This window comes from Pimephales promelas, chromosome 22 (genome assembly GCF_988280905.1).
Source record: "Pimephales promelas chromosome 22, fPimPro1.hap1.1, whole genome shotgun sequence".
In the NCBI taxonomy this organism is placed as follows: domain Eukaryota; kingdom Metazoa; phylum Chordata; class Actinopteri; order Cypriniformes; family Leuciscidae; genus Pimephales; species Pimephales promelas.
In genome coordinates, this window is record NC_142790.1 from 30,035,135 (window position 1) to 30,047,524 (window position 12,390).

At 38.6% G+C, this 12,390-nt stretch overlaps 1 protein-coding gene across 2 annotated transcripts in view; it reads left to right on the forward strand.

The window, feature by feature from the left end:
- Positions 1-12,390, forward strand: part of sspo (SCO-spondin) — a 112,300-nt gene that overhangs the window by 97,184 nt on the left and 2,726 nt on the right. For both annotated transcript variants that reach the window (XM_089125501.1, XM_089125502.1), the window contains 7 exons: positions 1,477-1,622; positions 2,904-2,950; positions 3,256-3,420; positions 3,962-4,182; positions 5,943-6,038; positions 8,039-8,099; positions 9,340-9,470. In XM_089125501.1, the coding sequence (XP_088981627.1) occupies positions 1,477-1,622; positions 2,904-2,950; positions 3,256-3,420; positions 3,962-4,182; positions 5,943-6,038; positions 8,039-8,099; positions 9,340-9,470 (867 nt within the window). The remainder of the gene's footprint in view (positions 1-1,476; positions 1,623-2,903; positions 2,951-3,255; positions 3,421-3,961; positions 4,183-5,942; positions 6,039-8,038; positions 8,100-9,339; positions 9,471-12,390) is intronic.

A 12,390-nucleotide genomic window follows, 5' to 3' on the forward strand; every position in this document is an offset into this window, starting at 1 on the left:
AGTAACATCCTTGCAGATTCTCAGAACAACCTAGCAACCCAATAGCAACATCCTTGCAGATTCTCAGAACAACCTAGCAACCCCATAGCAACATCCTTGCAGATTCTCAGAACACCCTAGCAACCCAATAGCAACATCCTTGCAGATTCTCAGAACACCCTAGCAACCCAATAGCAACATCCTTGCAGATTCTCAGAACACCCTAGCAACCCAATAGCAACATCCTTGCAGATTTTCAGAACACCCTAGCAACCCCATAGCAACATCCTTGCAGATTCTCAGAACACCCTAGCAACCCAATAGCAACATCCTTGCAGATTTTCAGAACACCCTAGCAACCCAATAGCAACATCCTTGCAGATTATCAGAACACCCTAGCAACCCCATAGCAACATCCTTGCAGATTATCAGAACAACCTAGCAACCCAATAGCAACATCCTTGCAGATTCTCAGAACACCCTAGCAACCCCATAGCAACATCCTTGCAGATTCTCAGAACACCCTAGCAACCCAATAGCAACATCCTTGCAGATTATCAGAACACCCTAGCAACCCAATAGCAACATCCTTGCAGATTCTCAGAACACCCTAGCAACCCAATAGCAACATCCTTGCAGATTATCAGAACACCCTAGCAACCCCATAGCAACATCCTTGCAGATTTTCAGAACACCCTAGCAACCCAATAGCAGCATCCTTGCAGATTATCAGAACACCCTAGCAACCCAATAGCAACATCCTTGCAGATTATCAGAACACCCTAGCAACCCCATAGCAACATCCTTGCAGATTATCAGAACACCCTAGCAACCCCATAGCAACATCCGTGCAGATTCTCAGAACACCCTAGCAACCCAATAGCAACATCCTTGCAGATTATCAGAACACCCTAGCAACCCCATAGCAACATCCTTGCAGATTCTCAGAACACCCTAGCAACCCAATAGCAACATCCTTGCAGATTCTCAGAACACCCTAGCAACCCCATAGCAACATCCTTGCAGATTATCAGAACACCCTAGCAACCCCATAGCAACATCCTTGCAGATTCCCAAAACACCTTAGCAACCCCATAGCAACATCCTTGCAGATTCTCAGAACACCCTAGCAACCCCATAGCAACATCCTTGCAGATTCCCAAAACACCTTAGCAACCCCATAGCAACATCCTTGCAGATTTTCAGAACACCCTAGCAACCCCATAGCAACATCCTTGCAGATTCTCAGAACACCCTAGCAACCCCATAGCAGCTGCCTAGGCCTCCATAGCAACACCCTAGCAACCACCGACACCTCCCTAGCATCCTAGTGTCAGCTTCCGCACTGCTTGCTTCTGATAATGGATAGTCTAGTTGTGTTGTGCAGTAAAGCCGTCTGAGTTAAGCATCCGCTCCTGCCGCCGCTGTGTTTGTGGGGTTTGGACACCGATGGCTGTGGGAGTCCCTCGAGCACTGACTCGTGTAATCCGTCTGCAGGTGATGCTCAACGGAAGCTGCGTTCCTCAATCCCAGTGTCCTTGCTCCGTCCTCTCGCTCCTGTCGGCGTCTCCCAACGTCACCCTTGACCCCCAGGAGCCGGAGGTCCCCGCCGGAGCCGTCGTCCCAAACCTGTGCAACTCATGGTACTCATCAAAGCGTTTATATCAGCCCTCTTCCTCTCGCAGCGAGTGTGTGTGTGTGTGTGTGTGTGTGTGTGTGAGTGTTTGAGAAAGAGCAGCTGTGGTTTTTGGATGGAGAATCAATAACTCAGGAACTCACTGACGCTTTTATAAGCGTGTCTCGGTGTCGAGAAGTGAAGCTCACATCCTCTCTGTGGACATATACAATATCAAGATGTTTAGGAAGGTCACTCTGACGGGGCTGAAGGAATCTGATGCCCTCACAAAATTACAGACATCATTTGAAGTAAATGCTCAGTTTCATTCAAAAGACATGTGTTAACAGGGCCTAAAATGAACACCAGCTTTGAGTAAAAATAAGTGTTTTGCTCGCCAGGTGGCCGGTACTGTTTAAAAAAAAAAAATGTATTTTTTTTTATTGCAAAAACAGTATCTTATACAAGGGAAGAAATCAATTCGACACACAGAAGAGTGAAAAAAACAAACAAAAATAAATTATGAATTCTAGCAAAGTAGAGGTGAAACTCGAAAAATTAGAATAGGGTACAAAAGTTCATTTATTTCAGTAATTCAACTTAAAAGCTGAAACTAATATATTATATAGACTCATTACATGCAAAGTGAGATATTTCAAGCCTTTATTTGTTGTGATTTTGATGATTACGCCTTACAGATATGAAAACCTTTCCACAATATTCTAATTTTGAATTTGGGGTTTTCATAATCACTTGAGCGGACATATTCAGCATTAAAAATAACGAGTATCCTAGTGAGCATAGTCAGCTTTGCCTTAAGTGAACAGAAACAGTCGAGCAAGTAAATGCACGTGTAACAGAATATCGAATCCGTGCAGCTCTTAAAGTGACAGTAGCCTAATAAGTGTACGGTATATTAGGAAGGCTAGTAGTTTTTGCTATGTATCGAAATTAGAATAGAGAATTGTGAATTTTCACTTGTATCTGAAATGTTGGTGTTGGTACTTTTAGTTTTTTTTTTTTTTTCCCAAAATAACAGTTTAATTTAATTATAACATTATAAATATTTCTGGCCATTACTTTTTCTTCACCGGCCAATAGCAAGTGTGGCAAAATGCTAGTTTTAGGCCCTGTGTGTTTTTTTAAATTCTCTAAATTCTGTTTTTTTATTTCTGCTAAATAAAATAAAGAATGAAATATGATGGAGATGTTCTCGACAGGTTTCTTTCTGTCTTGGGCAGTTTTCTGAACATCAAGCATGAAAAGTGTGTATTTTTACCTCTGATTCGTCTTGTGTGTTTGACTACAGTGTTTGTGACGGCGGACTCTTTATCTGCACTAACGAGTCATGTGACGGTGAGTCATCTGATGACCTCATACACATTATTTGTTTATCTTCATATTCTTACTGTATAACAACTTTTGACTAAATCTTCAGAGGAATTTTAAAAGAGACATAAGTTTCAACCACCTAGTAACACCATAGCAACCACCTAAAATACCATAGCAACCACCCTGATTGCCCTAGCAACTTCATAGAAACGCTATTGCAACCACCTAAAATACCCTAGCAACCAACTAGAACACCAAAGCATTTGTAAGTCGCTTTGGACAAAGACATCTGTTAAATGACTGAATGTGTGTGTGTGTGTGTGTGTCAGTGGACTGTGAGTGGAGCGTGTGGTCCTCGTGGAGCTCTTGTTCCTCGTCCTGCGGTTCTGGACATCAGTTCTCCAGCCGGACCGTACGCCGACAGCACCAGTACAGAGGACAGGAGTGTGAGGGCCCGTCACACACACAGCGAGTCTGCAGGGGCCCCGAATGTGGTGAGAAACACACTGTGCAGTGTCAGCGGGACATTCTCTTTCCCTGTAATGTTTCAATCAGATACTAGCGTCAGCTGGCAGGCTTTATAATAATAATAATAATGTTATTTATGTTTTTTTTAATATTAATAATATATTTATTTGATATATATATATATATATATATATATATATATATATATATTTGTCATATATATAAATATATATGGATATATACACAAATTAAATTTATATATATATATATATATTATATATATAAAGGATGTGTATATATATATATATATATATATATATTTTTTTTTTAATAATAATATTCATTATTTATTTAATAATTTATTTATTTATATATATATTTGTATATATATATATTTATTTATATTTATTCATATTCATTATTTATTTAATTTTATTTACATATTCATCCATATGTTTGTTTTTAATATAATAATAAAAATACTAATTTATTTATTCATTATAATTTATTGATGAAGTGTTGTGATGTGGCTGTAACTGGATGGGATCACTAACTCCTGCTCCACAGAGTGTCCTGAGGGCGAGCGCTGGCTCTGGAGTGTGTCCGGGTCCGAGCGAGTGTGTGAGAGGGGGTGTGTGGACCTCTACAGGCCGGAGCCGCTCAACTGCACCGGCGCCGGGGCCTCGGAGGGGTGTGTGTGTGAGGAGGGCCGGTACCGGAGCCTGGACGGCCGCTGTGTGATTCCAGCGCTCTGTCCGTGTGAAGAAGACGACGGGACGATTCGAGAGGTACTGTAGCATTACACACCAGGGCCTTCGCAAACACACCGGTAGCTCTAGGATCTGGCCTAGGGGTGTTTGACGGTTCCTCTAGGAACGTTCTCCTCGTGTCGTTCGAGCGCCGGCAGGAACTCTGAAGTGACCTGAGACACGCTTGCTGTTGGGACTTTTATTTTGACGGCGATGAGAATTCGCATTCTCCTGTTCGTTAGTGTACGATCTGTTTCTCTCGGTCTCGTCAAAGCTGTGTGTGAGTTTAAGATTAAGAGCTTCATCTATCTCTGCTCTACATGTGTGTAGAGTTAGTTCCTGGAGTAATTATATAGTCTATAATCTGTGTGTTTACACGGCTTTTTAAAATGTCTTGTTGTGTGTTCAGTGGATCTGTGTATTTACGTGGGTTTTTTAAAATGGCGGATGCTGATGTTTCGCGTGCGTTCGGCCAATCAGCGAACTCTACCGTCACTGTGGTTCCTCTAGCTCTGAAGGAGGAGGGTATCAGTTCCTACAGAAGGAGTTCCTGGAGCTGAAATGGTTCCCATTGTTCCCAGTTCCTGCGGTGCGAACACTCAAACTCCGGGAACCGATAGTTGGATGAAACGGCCGGAAAGCCCTCAATCACTCGCCAACACTGCTGCCCTTTATCCTGTAATTGCTGCTCACTTTGTTTATTTCTCCTCAGGAACATCATTAATAACTCTGATGGATAATTGCTCAGGGCATTTCAAGAGAAAAGATAATTGCCATCATCATCAATAATGAATAACTGATGAGGCTGTCTAATTCAGCTACAGTGGTAAAAGTTTCTTAAAGAAGAGTGATTTGTGGACGAGACTGATGATGTCACTTCCTGTGGCTGCTAAAACGCCTTCACCACAAAACAGAAAAACTGCATACACACACACACACAGTAATACATGAACAGTAGATCAATTATGTTCCTGGTCCATTAGTGGCCGTATTCTAAAGAAAACATGAATTCATGAGTTATTCTAAAGGAACATTTATGACAACTTAAGAAATTAACAATACACTTTTATAATAAATTGTGCTAATAATTAGATACATAAACAAAGTCTCTTCTGCTCACTGATGTTGCATTTATTTGATTAAAAATACAGTAAAAATACACTTTAGAATAACTCTTTCTATGTGAATATACAGTAAAGTGTCATTTATTCTTGAATTTATCATCATTACTCCAGTCTTCAGAGTCACATGATCCTCCAGAAATCACTCTAATATGAGGATCTGATGATCAAGAAACAGTTATGATTATTATTATCAGTGTTGAGAACTGTTCATATTTCTGTGGAAGCTGTGATACATTATATTTTACAGGATTCTTTGATGAATAGAAAGTTCAAAAGAACAGCATTTATCTGATATAGAATCATTTTTTTGATCCATTTAATGCATCGCTGATGAATAAAGGTATTAATCTCTCTCTTTTTTGGTTAAATCTTACCACAAATGTTTGAATGGTATTATTTCCACAAATATGTTATGCAGCAAATGATTTCTGGAGGATCATGTGACACTGAAGACCGGAGTAATGATGTTGAACATCACAGGAATAAATTACATTTTACTGTATATTCACATAGAAAACTGATGATTTAAATACTAATAATATTTCAGTGTTTTACCTTATTTTTGATCAAATAAATGCAGCATTGTCAGGTTTCCAAACTTTTGTCAGGGACTGTGTATATATGTAGTGAAGTGTCTGTAAATCTGAATCCTGCATTGTGTGTTGTGTGTCACAGCCGGGGCTGGAGTGGGTTGACGGCTGTCAGTCATGTCGCTGTATCAATGGCCAGAAACACTGTCAATCAAACTGTCCTCCACTGCAGTGCTCTGAGGTGAGAGATCGGACATTCGCCTTCACTACACACACACACACACACACACAAACTCGTTGTTTCTGACAGTTCAACTGATATCGTTTCATATATATTCCTAGTTTTGTCTTAAATCTGCTCATGCATTCTCACGGTTTGGTTTCACTCGTGTGTGTGTGTGTGTCGGCCAGTGAAGCAGTGAATAGCCTTGCATCAGAAATGAGCCAGTTAGACACGCTGGAAATAGACTGACCCGTTGTCCAGGCAACCGCTCCGGTCCGAGATCGAGTCCCAGATTGTTCTGGAGTGACGGCCGGGACGTCTCCGAACCTCAGCATCCCTAAACCCGGCCCCAGACAAACACTAAAAATACTGCCTACACCATTTGTTTCTTCTTCATCTAGTGCAAAATTAAATTACACAATCTGCATTTTTGCTGCCGGCTCGAGTAAATGTCACTCCTCACCGTGGGATTGTTCCTGTTCACTCCAAACTACCAGTGTTGTAGTACTCGAGACTCGGACTCGTCTCGGACTCGGTCTCGAGACCATATTTTAATGGTCTTGGTCTTGTCATGGACTCGTGTCCATTTGGACTCGGAATTGACTCGTACTCGAACATTTTTTTTTTTTTAGGACTCGGAATTATTCCCGAGTCACTCGAGTTCAATTAAAAATATTTTTCATGATTATTAATGTATGTTAATAAAATATTTCTTTAAATTCTTGAAAAAGAGATGTTATATCTCAATGAGACAAACCTGGTTAAATAAAGGTTAAATAAAAAAAAATTAAAAAAATTGATTGACACGCCCAGTGATTGGTGATTTTATAGTGCGCAACTGCGCATGACAAATTGTAATAAAATTACTTTTAACACCACCTACTATGTGGCCTTTTTACCCTAAACTGATCATATTTTTTAAACTCTAAGTAAATTCAGTAAAAAAAAAAAAAAAAAGGATTTCTCTAAGTAAATAAAAGTAAATTAGGTAATCAACCCTGACTGGTCTCAGTCTCGACTCGGACTCGACCGTCTCTGGTCTCGGTGTCGACTCGGACTCGACCGTCTCTGGTCTCGGTGTCGACTCGGACTCGAGCGAGGTGGTCTCGACTACAACACTGCAAACTACTATTATAATCATGGACGGAAATAAACACTTACTTTCATAGTAAACCAGATATAAAAACAGTTTTCAAAGAGTCCGGATTTAACATCGCTGACTGTGGAAACTCTTACACATATACACTACAAAGATTTAGCAGCTGCAAAAAAACAATGCTGAAAAAAAAAATCATAATTAATTTAGATTAAATAATTATTTTGCCAATTGTATTAAATTAAAGAATTATTTGTCACTTGGCGATGTGGCTGATAATAACAAATAACTAACACTTTACAATAAGCTTTCATGAACCAACAACAACAAACGATACTTTTTTAAAGCATTTATTGAGATAATCTCTGATATAATGTATTAGATTTTGACCAGTGTGCATCTGAAGTGTCTCAGCTGAAGACATTATTTATCAGCTTTAATATATCGGACACATTTTAATAAATAACATTATAAATGAACATATATCTGCCGATATCGATATGGTCACCCATATATTGCACATGCTTTTTTGATATTCTTATTTGCCCAGGAGTGTATATATGTAAATAACAAGACAAACAAAATCTTTATTTTATAAAAGATTTTTTGATTTTTTTTTCCGTTTTACTGTGGCTGTAAATGTGTACGAGCACCTCTGGGAGTCGCTCAGCATTCGTCCGAGTCTCCGTCATTTATACAGCGCTTTTTAACTCAATAGATTGTTTCAAAGCAGCTTTACAGTGATAATACGAAATTAAAGTAACAGAGTGTTTGTCTTTACAGCAGCTCTAGGATAAGGTTATTGTCCAGCTAAAGTCAGTTTTGATCGATCCGCTGCCGTTGATCATAGATCATTAGTTTGTACGTGAGCTATTCTGAGGCGCCGCCGCTGTCCTTCACATCATCTCTCTCTGTGGTTCAGGGTGAAGTGAAGGTGCTGGAAGCGGAGGACTGTTGCCCTGTGTGCCGGAGACAGTATCCAGGTGAGAGTCGCCAAACACACCACTAATAGGGAGAGAGTGAGCTGATATTTGTCAGCAGTTCTCGCAGCCCTTGTGCCACACACTATTGATGTAGTAGTACACATCATTACGCAGACTGAGCTTTTGGCACTCCGAGTTTGAGGCAAACTACAGCCGAAGAACTGCATTCAAGAGACTGCAGGACGCTCGGATTTATGCGAAATAAAAATGCTGACTTGTGAAAGCTCTCAAAGTTTTGGGAATTAAATGCAGGAGAGAATCTTCTAAATCAGTGGGAGAAACTGATGCAACTAATAATCATATAGTTAGTCAGAAGGGCAAACATTATTAGCATATACTGTATGCAGGAATCTCTTATTTGGGGATGTATCTGATAATAACTAACTATTAATAAGGGCTAATTTGTTCACATTAGTTAACATGCCAACTAACATGCAATTAACAATGTATTTATTTGCATTTTTAAAATTGTCTGTTTTCCTATTCAAACTATATTTGAAGAGTTCAGATGCAAAAGCCTCTAAATGCCATTTGAAATTTTTTTTCTTTAATGATGATTTTTATCAAACTTGTATATTTAAGTTCAGTAATTTCACTTAAATAACAATTAATAGGTAATCTTCATTGCCATTTAAGTGAAATCACTGAACTTAAATATACAAGTTTGATAAAAATCATCATTAAAGAAGAAAATTTCAAATGGCATTTAGAGGCTTTTGCATCTGAACTCTTCATTTATTCTTTTACATATTTTGTGTATTAAGCAGTTCATGGATTTTAAGGACATTTTAGCACTGTGTACATGTAAAGTCAACATGAAATACTATTCGACCCTGTAACACACAATATTTCTGAGGGAAACCGGATATTAAAAATGTATTTAAAGTTTTTAACCATTGCTGAAGCAGGTAGATGAAATATTACCAAACCAAATATTTTGTCTCATAAAAACATGCACAGATGAATTGTGCACAATCAGAAGACTCTCTAAGAAAGAAAACATGTGGATTTCAATTGCATGTTGATTTTAAAAAGGAAGTTTTAATGGTAACATGGATCTAAAAAGCAGCGATCTTCTTTCGATTTTTTTTTCCAGATATCCTTCATTAAATCAACACACAATTATGTTCTGATTTGATTCTGTACTGTATGTGCTTCCATTAATCCCCTGCTCTCTCTCTCTCTCTCTCTCTCTCTCCTGTCCCATTTTCTCCCATGAACATCACTTTCGGGTCTCCAGAGGATCCTGTTGCCGAGTGCCGTCGTCACACTGAGGTCAGGAACATCACCAAGGGCGACTGTCGCCGGGACAACGTGGAGGTCAGCTTCTGCAGGGGGCGCTGTTTATCCCGGACCGATGTCATTCTGGAGGTGTGTGTCGAGATTCAGTTCTGCATGAACCACGTCAATCTGAGGATTTATACTTACTTATGTGTATTATATATAATACACATATATATAATATAATACACACATATATAATATATAATGTTTGGTCAATTTCTATATATCTATATATATATATATCTCAGAGTTTTCAGATCAGTGGATATTTGACTGGTTTTGTCTGTCCTTCTGTTGGACTCTCACACATGAATTATGTTGAATATCTGTCAGCTGTTAAATTGAACTACACAATTAGATAATACCAGTTTAGCTCAACCAGTTTACAGAAACACACTTCAGCAGAACATCCTTTTTGATCCCAAATTTGTATAATTTTTATTGATAGTGAAGAATATTTGGGTGTAATATGTCACAGTTTACTTTATTTTGCTCTCCTCACTTACATAAATGAACTATAGAGTCCTGCACACACTAGTGAAACAATATAATAAATTAAATCTGATGTTGTATATACAGTATATATATATATATATATATATATACTGTATATATATATAAAAGCTGTACAAGACAAGAGAAATGAGCCTTTAAAATATTATGTTGTAACGTCGAAAAGATGCATAACTAAAAATCTATAAATAAATAAAATCATTTATTAAAGGATTTCAAATTTAAGATAGATGTTAGTAATGGATAAACCTCATGTTGATCAGTTATTTCTGATACCATCATAGAGTGGATTTATGATCATCATCACAGTACTGAAGCACCATTATTATCAGGCCTGTGTTCTTTGTTCTTGATTTAAATGTTTCATCAGTTGCTGCAACTATTTTAAAATGTGTTTGAAATGGAAACTTCTGTCCGGTTGCCATGGAAACCAGTCTGCAACTGCAGCTTTAACGCCAAAAACTCACACCTCTTTCTGTTTCTCACATCTGCCCTCTTCTTTTGCGTCTCGTGTTCTCTCTCTCTCTCTCTCTCTCTCTCTCTTTCTCTCTTCTCTCCCCCTCTCTCTCTCTATCTCTCTATCTCTAGAGACGAAACGCTCTAAATGATCCCAGGATTTCGCTCCATCAGAGAGAGCAGGCCATTGGCGTTTGAGCAAATGTAGCGTGAAGATGTTTTGGATGGTTATCCGTGTGTTTGGCTCGTCTGTCCTGGCCTCTCATATGCTCTCTCTCTATTTTATTTTGGGATCTGGCTATAGTCAGAATCAAAAGGTACAATGGTAGTTTTTAGCAGGCCAAGCAAAACTTGCAATACTTACAAGGAGAAATGCAATTGAGAATACACATGATCAGGATTTTTAAAGCTTGTGTAAAGTCTAGAGTTATAATAGAGCTATGGATGATGGTCAAACGTTTGTACAGCAGTGGTGTTACAATGGCGCTATTTCTTCAGTGGTGGAAGAGACGTGTTTTGATATTTTGTGGTGGTCTTTTTGTTATGAATTGATAAAGTAATGTAATTTAAAAAAAAAATAAAAAATCTCTCCCTGCATCTCAATGTCCACACGATCCATCCTGAACAGTGTGTGAGATTGAAATAAGAGTATGCTGAAAAGAGTGTGCCAGAAGTCTCTAGATGATCGCGGATCCGGCTAATATTACCCACAATCCACTGCGCTCTGGAGGAGGAACTACAAACATAAAAAGTGTTAAAAAACATGGTGCAACCGACGGTGAGAGGTTTAGATAAAGGTTTGAGTGACTAATCAAAGTTTAGTCTGATAAAAAAAATGTTTATTTAATGTTATTCGAGTATTTCATGTGTGCTTTTATAAAGGTTAATCATTATGCATTAATATGAGGAGACGACTGCAGATCAACATTTCTCTCTGATACTGGAATGTGGAGGATTTTATATCAGGGTTCCCACGGGTCCTTGAAATCCTTGAAAGTTTGTGAATCTGATTTTATTTTTTCAAGGCCCTGGAAAGTTCTTGAAAATAAACATGCAAAGATACAGGTCCTTGAAAGTGCTTGAATTTGAAGGTTTTTTTGAAAAAAAAAATCCATGTTATTCTCTCCGGTCCGCTGATGAGTTATTTCGTGGCCTATGCACACAAGCTTGCTTGATTTACAGTAGTTTCGCGCATTTACACGTTAAGTCCCATGGTTAAGTCAAGTGTTTCCCGCCGTGTTGGACGTTGCCACAAAAGTACTACGATGGTACTTAAAATTTCACATACACACCGTGAAACAATGCAAAAATAGGCTGAAACCGCTGAAATTTCATGCTTGGAAAATGCAAGTTTCAAGATATTTGGCTCACCAAAGAAAATTACAAAGATTTTTTTTCTCTTATTTAAATGTAAAACGATGCTTTCCGTATCAAATCAATCCAGGACGCGATTTGTCCATATAGAGTGCGAAGTTACGACGTCACTCTGTAGGCCAAAACGCGGAAGTGAGTTAGCATTTTAGCATTACGATTCCCTCGCTCTAAAGCCTATGGGATTTTTGAATGGGTTTTTGCTAAATCGCCTGAAATAAGGTCTGTGCTGAACAAAACCTCTAAATATTTTTACGTTTTGATCTATGACATAGAACACACAGTTATAACCTGCTAAACTTTATTGTGTCTGATTGTGTTTTTTAAACTCTTCATATAGGCTTCAAAATGTATACATTTTGGATTAACTTGTAAAGATGATCTTGCTAGACAAAACGTGTAAGGGTCACACAACTCTTTGTTGAACACAGATCTTATTTTTTGCGATTTTCCAAAAGTCTATGGGGAAAATACATTGCTTTTCGACCGAGGGAACCCATGCGCTGCTAGCTTCCGAGTCGTCCTACAAAGTGACGTCATCACTTCGGCACTCTATAACAGTGTGTGCTTTTATAAAGGTTCGTTTGGCCATTAGCTCATCATTATGCATTAATATGAGGAGACGACTGCAGATCAACATTTCTCTCCGATACTGTAGGAAATGAAA